Genomic DNA, 16914 nt, shown 5'->3' with positions numbered 1-16914 from the left:
ACAAAATGAATTATAAATCGGAAATACACGAACTATTTTAACATGTGTCCATATATATCAGAATAGTTCATTCAATTTAACAGAATAAACACGAATGACAAGATTTAAATGCCGACTTGAGCTGGCAGAAATTGATTTAACATGAAATTATCCATGCATTAGCAAATTTGGACAGTTAACAATCAACAATCGATTATATTAACGTACATTTACTGCCATTCCAATAACAATGTTGCTATTTGTATATGCTACAAGGACTTTCTGATCCCAATCACTGTATGCAAGGCAAACTCCTCGTGGTAGCCGTCGTTCAAGAGACCGACCATTTTGCAAATTCCTGTCCAGTTGATAAACTCCTTTCCTGCATCTTACGAAAACCGTTCCGGTTGAGGATACCACCAGACCAAGCGGTGCACCATGATCATGCAGAATTTCTTCAGTTAAATGAAATTGGTGTCTTATTTTTCTATCTATAGACATGCAAGTGACAGGGTTTTGATCCCAGTCAATGAAGTAGACCAAATTGTTACCAAAAGCAACATATTGTTGCTGATCAAACTCGCCTTTCATTATATCATGTCAACTAAAATATTAGAGCGGTTTCCTCGAAGATCATAGACTTCCACGTTTGAGTTGACCAAAATCCAGTGATGCAATCCCAAAGCATTTCTCTCATTAACGGTGGAAATTGTTTGCAATACGTTTAAATTTCCATTTGAGAGTTACTGAACAAGAACAATTTGCTTTGCTTTAGACAGAGAGACAGCTAAAAGGTCGGGTGAATTATGTCAAGCTGACTAGAATCAAGTTGGAGTACAGCTAGCACTGACTTTCTTATGATATCAACTCCCTTAAAGGTTTTATTGTCCCTGTCTGTGAGGACAGTCCTTGTCCGGTAACCACCACCCCCTGCACATCAGATGTTATTTCACCTTTTGCCTTGATGTTAAAGTTTACAGGAGTGTAATACGCTCTTGAAACTATTTTAAAGTAAGGCCTAATATCGAAAGTAACAGCGATGCGAACAACATTTTGACCGTTTTGTACTTCAGTAATTTTATTCTTAACTGTTTTTTCGGAATTTGGAATACAAATACAATTACATGGGTTTAGTTTGCCGATATTTTTTTCAAAAATATAGAACAGAAAGGTTATAAACTTACTATTGGTTATGTTTCCTGGATAGATTTAAATGAAGAAAAAATGCGAATGGCTTCCCAAGTAAATCGGCCAAGGGACTCTTGAATAAGACAACTAAATCACATTATTCTCAAATAATAAAATATAATTATATAATCAAGTAGCACCTTTTGGGTGCCACAGCTCCCGCCGATGATAGACATTTAGATAGACAGATTCTTCTTTATTTCCTCTTTTGAAAAAGAGATTGAACATAGCATTACATACATAAACATAGACACATTTATAATTGAGATCGAAGATGTACATATATACATGGAACATGTTTGTATGACTTAATTACATGTGATAAGAAAATAGAAATGGATCTTCAATGTCTGTAAGTGAATATATCTTTAAGTAAATACATATATACATGTATGTTCAAGTACTTATGGCGTAACATTACTATATTGGTGAAAGGAAAATAATTGCGCTAGTTAATCAGTGTTGGAATTATTACTTAATATATAATAACACAATGGCATACAATGATTTCATATGATTTGACATGGGTATGGAAATCATAATATAATTTGTAATTAATGATTAAGTCGTCGTTATCTGATTTGATTGGCATGAACTGTTTAGTGCCTAATTTTTCGTTGTCTAATTGAGACGAAAGTAAAAAAAAATAGACAAATATTTGGCTCTCACGTATTTTATAATAATATTTAAACGAATAAGAATTCTGAATATCGGGCGTAATATTGACACAGTTGAATGCTACGTGAATGTAATGTCCTCAATCTGTTTTAGGAACACAAATGGGTTAACAAGAGAATGCGAATATCTTGTAATGACCTTATACATAGATACACATAATTCGTCAGAAAGATTTAAGTCTGTATAACCGGAATACCTCGCGACAATTTGCTTATGAAAGCTTAGCGTATAAAAGCTAGCAAACATATCATTACCTAACACTGAATGCAGTTCACGCCAAAGTAATTGTCGAATATTATTATTATTGGTGCAAAAGAAAAGTTTATGGTGCCCGATGGATTCAGTTTGCATTTTACATTGTAGGCAAATAAACACGACCTGAAAACAGTTTACTGAACAGGAAAATAATTATCTGACAGTACGGTAGGTATTCTCTGTACAGTTTTGCAAATTTCCAAGATATACATGGAGCGATTTCACTTTGCATGCTGATAAAATCTGATATGCTCCATCAATTGTTAGTCGTCGATAAAACTCATTGAAAACGTAATGCCTTTTAACACGGCTTGTCCATATCGATATTTTAGGAAATAGTCCGCTTTCAATGTATGTCTTCATATGTTCGTGGAATTCGTACTTTCCAAGAATTTTTAATATATCTGGGGAAAAGCCATGTATATTTTGTGGTAATTAATATTTTTGTACAAGTCGATAATTGGATAGTATCTTCACACTCTTGTGGTTTGATGAGTGACACATTTGGCCTAGAAGGAACAATTTCTTTTTTTCGATTTCATTTCAATAGGAATTAGGCCTACATATGAAAAATAAAGTCGGTTCTTGTAGATTTCGGTAAAAACTGCATAGCTTTAATACATTGTCGTTTCTGGTAATGATCTTTGTGTCTCCAGCATCGACGACTATAGCTAATATCCGAATAGTCCTTTACTCAAAACTGTGGTTTCATACAGATGTATAAAGGCTCAAATATGTTTTCCTTATTTTATTGCAAGCGACGTTGATATTTCGATCAATCGATACAATTTTGTCCCAATGAACTCCTAAGTGGATAAACCCTACAACGCTGCATTTTTGAGCATTGTGTTTGTAGTTTTCATTGACTGAATTATTGTAACAGATGTTCATCAAATACTGCAGGCCATCCTTACTTAGCGATAAAAGAATCATATCATCAGCAGATGTTGGACAACCATAACTCTCATAATTCATTTTAAGGCACCGTTTATCAGTTATTAAGTTATTCATTAGGTCATTGATATAGACTAGATATATCGTCGGGCTTATACATTGACCCTGCCTTGTTCCTTATTGAATATCAAACCACTGTGAAGAGCCTCTTTGAGTTTAACACAGCTTTGGATGTTTTTAAACATTTCTTCGAATAATCCAAGTTTTATGCAGTTTTAACAGAAGCAATTCGAAAGTTACATAATCAAATGCCTGCAGAACAACAACTTCGCACGCGTATATTTTCGACTGCTTTTCAAGTGCGAAGAGAATGCTTTCTCTTAAAATAAATGACGTCATCTTACATATGTGCTCCTTTTAGAAGCCGCCATTTTAGAGAATTTCTCGTGGTCCACATAACTCGTCTAATTTGTATAGTAATACATTTTCAAATAGTTTAAGGATAGTTTAAGGATAGTTGAACGTAAGGATATTGCTCGGTAACTGTTAGGGTATGACTTATTTTTATTTGCATCTTTACCACCGTTGTTATTACTCCTCGTTAATTCTTTCGGAACAAAATGGAATTTTAACATATTTTGGAAAAATATTGACAGCGTCTTTATGATAACGTCGCCGCCAAATTTCAAATGTTCAATGTTAACTTTTTCGTAGCCACTAGATTTCCCGTTTTTACAATTCTTTATCTGTTTAATAACATCTGGTCCTAGATTGGAAGGTAACCTTTGTACATGGCATTCTACATTTTCTAATACATTGTTTAATTCTGTTTTACGTAATACAATCCTTTCCATATCAGTTTCATCAGGAGAATAAAGGTAGGTTTAATAATATTTCCATCCTTCGTTTATTTTTTCCGGTGTATTGCAAGTTTTACAAAGGAAATTCATTTAAAATATTTTACCACATGTTACTTGTTTAAGCTTTTTATTTATAAGTTTCCATAATTATTTTGGTCCATTTCTGTTGTTTCGTGTACCTCGTGTTTAAGTTTCAGTATATAGTTCTGGACTGCATATCTGTGAGCTTTTCTGAACTCCGCTTTAGCCGTTCCATAAACTTTTTCGTGTGTTCGACGATTCGTGCATTTCACCTCAATTAAGTATCCATTTACTCCAAGCACCTATCATTTTCTTGTGAAGGAGTGAAATATTTTTAGTTCAATAAGGTTTGCTATAAGGTTAAAATATTGCATTTGGTATGCACTTTCTAGTTACCTAGTTTATATCTGTGACAAATTCACGGTAGTAGGCGTTAATATCTTCTTCTACTAGAGGTATTTTACTGGATAGATGTCTTGACTCTTGGCTCCCTTCTATTCTAGCCTTGTAGCTTTAAATGTAGCTCGGCTTTACCGTCTGTCAGTTAACAAACCGCGTGTCTGTATTCAACTGCTTAGTTTCCTTAACATATATATGGGAACGACAATACTCATTATGATAGGGCGATGTGTTGAAAATGTGTACAATCTTCATCTTATATTTGGAAACTTTTACATTTGCAATTGTACAAGTATAGGAAGAGTTTATATTTTACTATTGAAAGGCAAGTTATTAAATAGCGCGCCTGTGCAAATTGGCAGACCATCTACTGCAACAATGTTATTTCGAAGTGAGTATCTGTTAGAGACTGGCCACGTAGTCTAAGCACATATATGTTTTGTTCCCGTGAAGGAAACTCTCTGTTAAAATCGCCCATTACAACAACAGTTCCTTTATGTGAAAATTGTATAACATCATTTTCTACATCATTTAGGCGTGTCTAAATGCATCTACAGAGTATTTTTTGCAGGGAAGATATACCCGAAAGCATACAAATATTGGCAAGGGCTTACATTAAATTCAATGCCTATGATATATTTAGAGTTAAACGTTATCGGCGATACATATTCATTTAAATGACGATGCCACATTATTGCTAGTCCCCCTTTTCCGACCCTTCTATAGCTAGGTTTTAAAAGAGTCAGGGTCTGAGATTGCGTGACTACAGTATTGAATGTTTATGCAATTTAAGAAATACAAATCACTGTTATACAACCAATGTTCAGCTATTTCAAAAATGTGTATCTTTCTTTGCATTAAACAGTCACTCAAGTAGCTAGCACTGGATATTACGCCCGTAACATTCGATGTTTTTAAGTTCTGTTTATTACTAAAACAATGGTTAGTCGCTTAGGTCATTTAGAATGTCATATTTGTTATAATCATTGAACCCAGAATTGGTTCTTGCGTCGCTATCATTCAAATAACCGAGCTGCGGGTCTCCGGTCTTAAACCGTCCACGTGCGCGGCTAGTGTCGCCATCAGAATTGTTTCGTCGCCTGTTTGTTGTCTTTCTACAATGTACATGTAATTTTCTCACAATTGTCAAGTTTGTACATAGCTAAAAGAGTGTGTGTCAATCTAAACAATACATATAAACAATTGCATCTCTCAATAGTCTTACAAATTTGTATACATATTTTTTTCCCTTTCATCCTCTTCACGTTTGACTGCATTTCGGAGTTGTTCGATTTCCTTTTTTTTGCAAAATCTAACTCTGTTTGCTTTCTAGCAATGTCATAAAAGGAATTTTTATCATGTCATAGAAAATAAGGACCCCGTTTTAGATTTAACTAGAGAATAGATTAATTAAATGATAAACTCTTATTCTTAAATTATATGAGGAACTTTGACCAAACGCGAGTCAACTGTTAGGGTTTTACGTAATGACACCTGAACGAGTTATGTCCCCATGTTCTAAAGTTTCTGGATTAAAAAATCTGAAAAAGTATAAGTTTGCCATTTTTTCTATAAAACAGAAATACTTATAAATTGACGCATGGTTCCGTTTCCTGGGTAGTTAAAACGGAAGGAACAATCACGTGTGTCCAATGTAAACGGCTTATCAGGTGTATCGGCCGACAAACCCTTGAATAGGACCACGAAATCACATTGTCCTACATTCGACCCCCCCCCCCCCCTATACACACACAACAGAAAAACAACCACAAGTGATGCTTAATAATACCTTTTGAATGATTCATCACCCGCCAATAATGCAGACTCTGCTCCAGCCAATTTTTCTAGGACTTCAGACATTTCAGATGTTGCTTCGTCAAGTTCGAGTTTTTTTCTGCAATATTCATGATTTTTACTTACAAGACAAATGTTTGTTCAGGACATCAAAGACGTGTCTGAATGAATTTCATTGAATATATAGATAATAGGCATTGTGGTCAAATGGCTTTTTTGTATATTTTAAATATGTTTGTTTTAACGATTGCCATTAAATAATTAAACACATACTTTGCTTTTTCTTCCTCCAGTTCCAATTTGTACTTTTCGATTTCCTTTTTAGCTTCATCTAACTCGTTTTGCTTTTTCGTAATTTCAGTTGAGCTGACAAAACGTAAAAGAAGATAGATTGTGCATTAAAATTGCATAATCTTTCAAAATAGTATAAAACAATTAGTCTACGAAATCTTGGGATAAATTGAGGACGAAATGTCCAAAAGGACAGTGAATTGCAGCCGACCCGTTTCTCATTTGGGGAGTTGGTAATTTTTAATAGAATACTATATTGCTATAGGTAAAATAATCAATATTTGAGATAAAATTGCCCAGATGTAAGCATAAAAGAAGATTTTTTATTGGTTCTCTTTACTTTTCCTACCTTTTTTTGCTGCTAATTCTAGGGTTTCAGCATATTTGAAAATAAGATGAATAATGCATTCAGCACTGAATTCATGTTTTTTATTTATATTCAGGCACAATCAAGTTCATTTATGGATAGCGAACGAAACATTACATACTTTTCTCTTTCCTTCTGAATGTCTTTTTTCAGTGCCTCTATTTCATATTTGGCCCTAGTTTTTTCCTCAACCAGCTCAATTATTCTGAAAACAAACATCATTCAGGGCTGGGTTACACACAATTGAAACAATAGTTTTGTAACATATTATTATAACACACTCATTAAATTATAGGATTCATTTAGCTACCTTCCAAAACCCAAACAAGAGACACGCATTTAGGTTACACACCACCATTGTCCTTTAATCTAATATTCATTTTCAAATGAGCATTTGTAGACAACATCTAAAGGCATTTCGAGCGGATACAGAATATGATTAGCACATATATGCTTGAAGTAAAAACATAAAATGACAATTAAAGCCAATAAAAAGGGGACCAATATTTTTCTTGGAATAATCACTTGCAAAACAAACTCTAAAAATAGCATAGTCCGCCATGAGATTTCTTCCATAAATGGCCTTTCAACTTAAGTGCAGCATTGAATGCTTTAATCTCTACCCTAAATGATAAATCAAGCAAGAGTAGATACACAAGGTGTAAAAATGATATTTTGAGCATGTGAAAACATGTCTATCACTCATAAAACCTTTTTATTGAGATTTATTTTCTGCACAACATAAATACATATGACTTTATTATGACGTCATGCCTCTAATAAAAACGTGCTCAGTGTTACCAACAGAAATTTGTTCAGATGTAAGCATAAAAGAAGAATTTTATTGGTTTTCTTTACTGTTCCTATCTTTCTTTTGCTGCTAGTTCTAGGGTTTCAGCATATTTTAAAATAAGATGAATAATGCATTCAGCACTGAATACATCTTTTTATTTATATTCGGGCACAATCAAGTTCTTTTATGGATAGCGAACATAATATAACATACTTATTTCTTTCCTTCTGAATGTCTTTTTTCAGTCCCTCAATTTCATATCTGGCTCCAGTTTTTTCCTCAACCAGCTCAATTTTCCTGAAAACAAATCTCATTCAGGGCTGGGTTACACAAAATTGAAACAATAGTTTTGTAACATATTATTATAACACACTCATTAAATTATAGGATACATTCAGCTACATTCCAAAACCCAAACAAGAGACACGCATTTAGGTTACACACCACCATTGTCCTTTAATCTTATAATCATTTTCAAATGAGCATTTGTAGACAACATCTTCAGGCATTTTGAGCGGATAAAGAATAAGCACACATATGTTTGAAGTACAAACATAAATGACAATTAAAGCAAATAAAAAGGGGGTCAAAGTTTTTCTAGGAAAAAATCACTTGCAAAGCAAACTCTAAAAATTGCACATTCTGTCATGACATTTCTTCTAAAATGGCCTTTCAACTTAAGTGCAGCAGTGAATGCATTAATCTCTACCCTAAATGAAAAATCAAGCAATAGTAGATACCCAAGGTATAAAAATGACATTTGAGCATGTACAAACAAGTCTATGAATCATAAAACCTTTTTTATTGAGAATTTGTTCTGCACAACATAAATACATATGACTTTATTATGACGTCATACCGGTAATAAAAACGTGCTTAGTGTTACCAACAGATATTTGTCCCGATGAAAGCATAAAAGAAGATTTTTTATTGGTTTTCTTTACTTTTCCTACCTTTTTTTGCTGCTAATTCTAGGGTTTCAGCATATTTGAAAATAAGATGAATAATGCATTCAGCACTGAATTCATGTTTTTTATTTATATTCAGGCACAATCAAGTTCATTTATGGATAGCGAACGAAACATTACATACTTTTCTCTTTCCTTCTGAATGTCTTTTTTCAGTGCCTCTATTTCGTATTTGGCCCCAGTTTTTTCCTCAACCAGCTCAATTATTCTGAAAACAAACATCATTCAGGGCTGGGTTATACAAAATTGAAACAATAGTTTTGTAACATATTATTATAACACACTCATTAAATTATAGGATACATTCAGCTACATTCCAAAACCCAAACAATTGACACGCATTAAGGTTACACACCACCATTGTCTTTTAAACTTATATTCATTTTCAAATGAGCATTTGTAGACATCATCTAAAGGCATTTCGAGCGGATAAAGAATATGATAAGCACACATATGCTTGAAGTAAAAACATAAATGACAATTAAAGCCAATAAAAAGGGGGTCAATGTTTTTCTAGGAAAAAATCACTTGCAAAGCAAACTCTAAAAATTGTACATTCTGTCATGACATTTCTTCCATAAATGGCCTTTCAACTTAAGTGCAGCATTGAATGCTTTAATCTCTACCCTGAATGATAAATCAAGCAAGAGTAGATACACAAGGTATAAAAATGACATTTGAGCATGTGAAAACATGTCTATCACTCATAAAACCTTTTTTATCGAGAATTTGTTCTGCACAACATAAATACATATGACTTTATTATGACGTCATATCTGTAATAAAAACGTGCTTAGTGTTAACAACAGAAATTTGTCCAGATGGAAGTATAAAAAAAAAGAATTTTATTGGTTTTCTTTACTGTTCCTTTTTTTCTTTTGCTGCTAGTTCTAGGGTTTCAGCATATTTTAAAATAAGATGAATAATGTATTCAGCACTGAATTTATTTTTTATTTATTTTTCAGGCACAATCAAGTTCATTTATAGATAGCGAACAAAATATTACATACTTATCTCTTTCCTTCTGAATGTCTTTTTTCAGTCCCTCAATTTCATATTTGGCCCCTGTTTTTTCCTCAACCAGCTCAATTATCCTGAAAACAAATCTCATTCAGGGCTGGGTTACACAAAATTGAAACAATAGTTTTGTAACATATTATTATTACAAACTCATTAAATTATAGGATACATTTAGCTACCTTCCGAAAGCCACACAAGAGACACGCATTTAGGTTACACACCACCATTGTCCTTTAATCTTACTTTGTATATTCATTTTCAAATGAGCATTTGTAGATAACATCTAAAGGCATTTCGAGCGGATACAGATTATGATAGCACATATATGCTTGAAGTTCAAACATAAAATGACAATTAAAGCCAATAAAAAGGGGACCAATGTTTTTCTAGGAATAATCACTTGCAAAACAAACTCTAAAAATTGCACAGTCCGCCATGACATTTCTTCCATAAATGCCCTTTCAACCTAAGTGCAGCAGTGAATGCTTTAATCGCTACCCTAAATGATAAATCAAGCAAGAGTAGATACTCAAGGTATAAAAATGACATTTGAGCATGTGAGAACATGTCTATCACTCATAAAACCTTTTTATTGAGATTTTTTCTGCATAACATAATAAGATATGTTTTTATTATGACGTCATACCCGTAATAAAAACATGCTCATTGTTACCAATAGAAATGGTGAAAAAAATACCTGTGTTCTTTTTTCGACAGTTGGTTAAGAAGAAAAACATTTTCGTCTTTTTTCTGTTGCAGCTCGCTGCAATCAAAAATCATTTTTGATCATAAAGTTTAGGACAGTGTTTGTTTCAATTCATTTGTAGTATTCTCAACATTGAAAACATATTACAAGGTTATTATCTCACTTGGATTGATTTTCTCGTGCTTGTCTTTGTTCGTTAACCTCGGCAAGTAAATCTTCCTTTTCTCTGTTTAAATCGTCTATTTCCTCAGCATTTGTTGCTATCTCTTTTTCTATACTTGAACATCTGTGAAAACATTAACTAATTAGCAGTCATTAAAAGGCACAAAACATTACAACTCACAAAATTTTAATGTTTCTATATCATTTTCATGTGTGTTTAAAAATGGTACTATTTAATCGTATGAACAACCTTTTTTGTAGACAACTGTTCTGCTCGGCTGTGTCACTCATCTGGTGCAATTGCCTATATAAAATAAATTATGATTATTAAGATCATTATGGTGTTGGTGGTATTGGTTTGATGGTGTTGTTGGTAGAATGATGATGATGATGATGATGATGATGATGATGATGATGATGATGATGATGATGATGCTGGTGGTAGTGGTGGTGGTGATGATGATGATGATGATGATGATGATGATGATGATGATGATGATGATGATGATGATGATGATCATCATCATCATCATCATCATCATCATCATCATGCTGGTGGTGATGAACAAATGCACATTTGAAATTGAAATAGAAAAAAAACCCATTGTAGCTGTGCCAAATTGGTCTTATATTCCAGCTGTTGCTTTAGCGCTTCAACTGCACCGTTCTTTTCTCCAATATCTTCTATTAAGGTACTGCAAGAAAGGAAACACATATTTTCATTTGTTGTCGAAGTGTTCTTTCTAAAGAACATGAAACATCTTTTAAAAAAGCCAACCGCGTAATTTTATTGAGATATATGAGATATGTTGATTGTAATTGTTTTTAGGTAGATCAATGCTATTTCTGTATACCTTAATAGCGGCAAAACATTTGAACACATGTTTATGAAAAATATTTATAAAGGTCGATATTGTTAATTCGCAATCACTTCATGCCAAATTGTATCATTAATCTTTACCAGTAAAGCATTATTTCGTTCAAATCAGTTACGATTTTTTAATTCTTAATACCGGAGACAATCGTCAATACAAACTTATATTCCTTAACACTTTTTTTATTAACCATTAATTCTGGTAATACCAAGTTTTATATGTTATACCAATTGTTTATTTTATGAGAAGAGCATAAAGCTCCAATTATAATAATACCACTCTTGCAAATATTCAAAATATGTGTTTAACATCTCGATGCAAACATTAAAATTTGACACAACTAGCAGGATTGGGTTGGTCGAAAGACCTTTCATCGAAGTTTCAAATGTAAGGGAATGATGTTTATCAAACTTTATTTCCAATGGATATCTGATCAATTATCCCTCATTCAGCTACCAATAATCATTGCTGTTGCAAAGCGCAAGATCATCCATTCAGGTCGTTGTAAGGTCGAACCGATATATAGGTTTTAGAAAAGTTTACATTGAAACGGAAGAATGTAAATGTATCAAGATATTTCCATGTCTGTTTTTGCGCATACGTATGTTAGACTGTGTGAAAACAGTTTGACATGTAAATGGAGTTAGTATTATTGTTGTTCATGTGGCTCAGTTTAACAAGGATATTACGTTATATATAGACGAAATATGTTCACCATTGTATTAGAGATAAGTAAGTGCACCTTGGCTTAACATATAGAACAATCAAAATGTTTCTTTGATGTATATTTAAACACCGCGTCTTATATACATCAATTGATTTGGTCAAATTGTCTAGGTCACACCCCATGGTAATGGATGGATGAATCGTTTGGTATCAAAGATTTTTTAACTTAACTTATTATTTTTTAATGATATTGCTGGGAAAGGTATACACCATTGCAGTGGTAGAATATATTTTTTAACACCAAATAAGGTATGTATACAAGTCAGATCAGAATTAATTCTCACATACCTCCTTTCTTTTTCGATTTCTTTTATCTTTTCATTTTTGTCTGTTAGCTTCTTTTGAAGTTCTTCTATCCTTGCTTTGTTATTCTCACCATCTCCACTTAAAAGCAAATCACACAAACATGCTCAAAAAAACATGTTTCATACAAATACCATTGCATATCATTAGCTGAACAAAGTTTATGTGTTTAATCTGTATTGACCGTGTTTACCTTAACTGTTCCTTTTCTGCCGCGAGCTTTCTGACTTCAACATTCAAAACGTCTATTTGCTCTCTGAAATAAGTCATATAAACATGAATAAGCAAACTATAGGCTCTATCGTGTCGTTTTATCCATGTTCAGATTCAAGTACATTTATTTTTGGTGAAAACAATGGAACATACTCATTATCTGCAACCGTTTCTTCCAATTTTGTGATCGTTTCTTTCTTCTCATCTAGCTGGAGGTTTAACTCAGATAAATGTTCTTCTTCCTGTGTTATTTCGATTGTCAGGCTGTTTGCGTCGACACTAAAATCATAGGCTACGCAAGTTACAAAGCATCTTTAAGAATACATTTACTTACATAGTATTATTAAATGAAACTTTAAATAAGATTAAAGTTTATGCCATGACACTGATTAAGATTTAGTCAAAACCGTTCTTATCGACATCTTTATTCAAAGTCATTATCAACTTATTTCATGCCTTTTGCATGTACCTTGTATCACTCTGGTCGTGGGGATTATTGTCAATCTCTTGACCCTCTTTCGATGTTGTTCTGGAACTCAATGAATAATTCAAACAAATATGATATGAATATTTATCAATGATTCAATTTCGTGTTTTAAATTTACCACTTTTATTCCGGTGCGAAATCGCGTGCGAAATCTGACACATAAATTTGGGAAATCTTTGTATGGCGTCATGAAAGGCCATTCAAAAATTACAATGATAAGAAACGAAAGAGCGACCCTAACGCCGCGAGACAAATTATCTCATATTGTCTGCCACGCTTCGCAAGATGAAACACCCGATCTAGTAAAAGTACATGATTGTTTCAAATTGGCTCGATCTTTATAAAAAAAAAGTCTTTAATAAGCAAGAACCATACAGCTGACCTGTTTATGGTTCCATTGGGGTTTTTTTCTTGCTAGAAATCAATACAATATGTTATTTGAAATGCATACAGGTATAGAACTACGGCTTACCTGCATATTTCGCGTTTTATTGATGATACGACCTCGAAAATCTGGTTTTGATGTCCCTCGATTTTTCGTAATACCCTAAAATGTTCATGATGTCAATTTGTTTTTAAGTCAATAACACGGTATACACCATAATTGATAACACGTTCATGTCATTAGCTGTAAACATTTATAATGAAAAATGCAGGCATTCAAATACCATGGGTCTAAAAACGACTCGAAAACGTTCATTATGCAGTGTTTAAGTGATGTATTTTGATGTATTTAGTGCAGGAAAAGCATGTTTTTATCACAAGAAATCTTATTCTTTCAGTACACAAATTTACAAAAACTTCAGACTCAGTGTAAAATAAAACCTGGAAAAAATATAAATTTTCGAACATGCATAGTTCAACAAATCAAAGAACCTAGAAGATCAACATCTTATACTAGCCGTATTACCTTTTGACAAACTTTTGAAGTCTGAAGTGCAAGTTGAAATGAGAATAAAACATGTTGGTAAAAATAACACAATTAAAACCAACCTTTTGCACGAAGTGCATAATGGATGTTAAGGGTTTGTAAAACACGTAATTTGACGATGCTGTTGCTACCTAGCAAGTTCACATATGGAAGAGAATAGATAAGAATCCGAGCATGCTGAAAAGCAGACCAATGTTGCTATGAGTACAGCATAGATTTATCAATGTTGAACTCTGATGAATGATCATGGCTCAACGACACTGGTGAAATAAAACATTACGCTTACAATATAAAACAAAGATTCATACCACGGTATCATTTTCAGTATTTAATTTGTCAAAGAAGCTAAATAGAGGGAGAAAAATACACAGAAAGAGTAAACATATAATAGAAGTTGCAGTATTTAAAATCATTTGGAGGCATGTATAGGTAAAGAAAAACAAGATCATCCAAAACAGGATCATTACAAGCTTTAAAGAGACTAGACACCAAATGATACAATAACAATAAAAAGAAACCTGTCCAAAATTTACATGAAACTGATAATTTATCATTGTGTACAACGCATTGAATCTTGCTTACTGATACATGTCACCCCCCCCCCCCCAGTTTTTGCGAAATTTCCCAATTCTAAATACACCTGGACTTTTAAATGCCAAATAATCTAAAAATAACCTCGGCATATGTATTTGTGTCAATTACGCGTCTTTCACATGGTTACTATACATATTATAAACTGGAAAACCATAATGCGCTATTTTAAAGGGGTAAACTGTTATGTATGTAATGTTTTTAACTATTTTGGGACCATCTGGTGCCTAGCCCCTTTAAATGATATATTTTAATACATTTTACAAGCATATGCATTCATATTTTCAATAACATTTATTGTAGCCATTGACCAATAGAGCATGATATATGCTTGTTTTGTTGAAAAAAAAGACAGAGAAGCAATACCTTTGAGAATACAATATGGAGATTTCTTGGATTTAGGGCAGGGCTTTTCTAAATAATAGAATCGTTGTCATATAGTTTTGAGTATAAACTTGTTATTTATTAACAGAAGAAACTGTTGCGTATATACACATCCAAAGCCTACCATCTCTTATTTTGCGAAAGCGGTTCATTTGACGGGAAAAAACGTGTTTAATTTCCAAATCATGTTTTTGAAACATACTGTGTTTCCATATAGCTATATTGACACGTATGTGGTCTGTTTTATGTGTTCGTTTCTATCGGTCAGTGTCGTTATGGCAATTACTTAGTGCTTCTAAAAAAGCTCAGAGCTTGATGGTTTTAAACCTAGCCTTTAAAGAGTATTTTTTTAGAAATGATATAAACTGTTATAACATGATTGTTCACTAAGGTCAGTGCTAAATGCTTTATAAAACCCTGTAGTTTCTACTGTATTATTGTTGTAAAGTTTGGTGACTACATCAAGAAATATGATATGCTATGTTATTAAAATCAATTGCCTAAATATCTGCCTTTAAAAAGTACTGTTTACAAAGGATTTGATCTGGTTATAACATTCAAAATACTTTGTCACTTCGTTCATATAGCCATAGACAAATATCATTTAATAACAGCTAGAGTACAATACGGTTCAATTACAAGGATTATAATTATTATATTCTGGCTAAGTAAAAACAATCTTTTCGGAACAATTTAGAGACATAATGTATCATCGTCTGATACTATGTGTTCTACTGTGATAAAATGTTCAATTATTGAAGTGAACTTCAAAGACAGCACAATAGCTCTAGATCATTTGCAAAAATCAACAAATAATAGTATTCACCTCAAAGTCCGATGCTCCTCTCTTATTTCTTCTTCTGTTCTTTTTCCAAGTCTAAAAATATGATATATCCAACTTCAACATATGCTTTCTCGATTTATTTGGCTGTATACCTACCTACATACTTTAATGTTAAAAAATGAAATTAAAATATTGCAAAATAATATTTGGAATGGATGAAAACAATGGTCGGCTGTTTTCTTAAGTTAAGATAGTTTCTTACTGTCATTCATTCAACAAATCGGCATGAAAGTCAACGAAAAACATATCAACAAAATATAACCTTGAACTTATATTATTTCGGTCTTCCTGGCATTTTGATCCAAAATTATCCTTTAAATCCAAACTTTGGTAGTCAACGGCAGCCATTTTTACTGACTGTTCATTGTGTTAACACTCATCTAATGTACTTCCTCTTTCTATATTTGTTTCGTTGTTTAGATCCTATACTACATGTACTCGAGAGTATGATTTATTTCCGCATTTAGATAATTGGCATTTGTTATGGGGAGAGCTTCAGTGTCGGTCTCAATTACCTGAAATTGTATAAGCAAGCAAACATTTACATGTCAGATCAACATTAAATTATTGAACTTATTAAGCCCAAAGAAGAAAACAGAAGCCCCATCTTTTAAAACATTCTAAAGTTCAAAACCAGTGAACATATTCCATTTCTGATCATTATTGATCATTACAATTGTCTTAATGATTATTTCAGGCGTTGCAGTATCAATGCTTTCATTGAATTGACATAACGCTACAACGAATCCAAGCCCTCGTGCCTTTGTGTGTCTAGAGTAATCACATGACTAGTGAATCGCTCCATTGGTTGTTTAACAGTCCTAAATATTTATATCAGGATGCTTCGACGGCATATCAGTTGCCTTTATTTAACAGTGTGTGTATACCACGTGATAAATTACGTCATATATGTTACGTCGGAAGGCAATATTTTGCTTAAAATAAAGATTTAAATCAAAGATAAATTTTCGCTTGCCACACCATTTTAAATGAAACAAAGGCCAGTCTATGTCGCTTAAAGAGCCCCACCTTTGTTTTATAACCGGAGTTTGATAAGGTGAATAGTTTCATCAAACACTTCGACAAACATGTTTCCAAAATAATGTTTTGACAGTTCTCCGTCAGACGGCCGTATCGTGAAAAGGTTTGTCGAAGTGTTATAAGAAACTAAACTCTCAATCAAAA

General features: G+C 33.0%; 1 protein-coding gene across 4 annotated transcripts; it reads right to left on the bottom strand.

Annotated features, from left to right (window-relative positions):
* Nucleotides 1-1113: 1113 nt before the first annotated feature.
* LOC128209993 (histone-lysine N-methyltransferase, H3 lysine-79 specific-like) lies at nucleotides 1114-16116 on the bottom strand. Of its 4 annotated transcripts, none has more exons than XM_052914284.1 (16): nucleotides 15992-16116; nucleotides 15712-15762; nucleotides 13452-13526; nucleotides 12962-13027; nucleotides 12646-12771; nucleotides 12473-12535; nucleotides 10626-10679; nucleotides 10377-10499; nucleotides 10205-10270; nucleotides 9498-9581; nucleotides 8612-8695; nucleotides 7733-7816; nucleotides 6848-6931; nucleotides 6342-6434; nucleotides 6064-6168; nucleotides 1114-5389 (listed from the first exon to the last, which is right to left on the bottom strand). In XM_052914284.1, the coding sequence occupies exons 1-16, from the start codon at nucleotides 16075-16077 to the stop codon at nucleotides 5218-5220; spliced, it is 1416 nt and encodes a 471-aa protein (XP_052770244.1). In that variant the 5' UTR covers nucleotides 16078-16116; the 3' UTR covers nucleotides 1114-5217. The 4 variants fall into 4 exon arrangements, with proteins under 4 accessions (XP_052770244.1, XP_052770251.1, XP_052770267.1 ...); XM_052914291.1 differs by having other exon boundaries at nucleotides 12962-13021; XM_052914307.1 differs by lacking the exons at nucleotides 6064-6168; nucleotides 6342-6434.
* Nucleotides 16117-16914: the final 798 nt, after the last annotated feature.

Source organism: Mya arenaria, chromosome 2 (assembly GCF_026914265.1).
Source record: "Mya arenaria isolate MELC-2E11 chromosome 2, ASM2691426v1".
Lineage (NCBI taxonomy): Eukaryota > Metazoa > Mollusca > Bivalvia > Myida > Myidae > Mya > Mya arenaria.
This window is presented reverse-complemented; position numbering and strand designations above follow the sequence as displayed.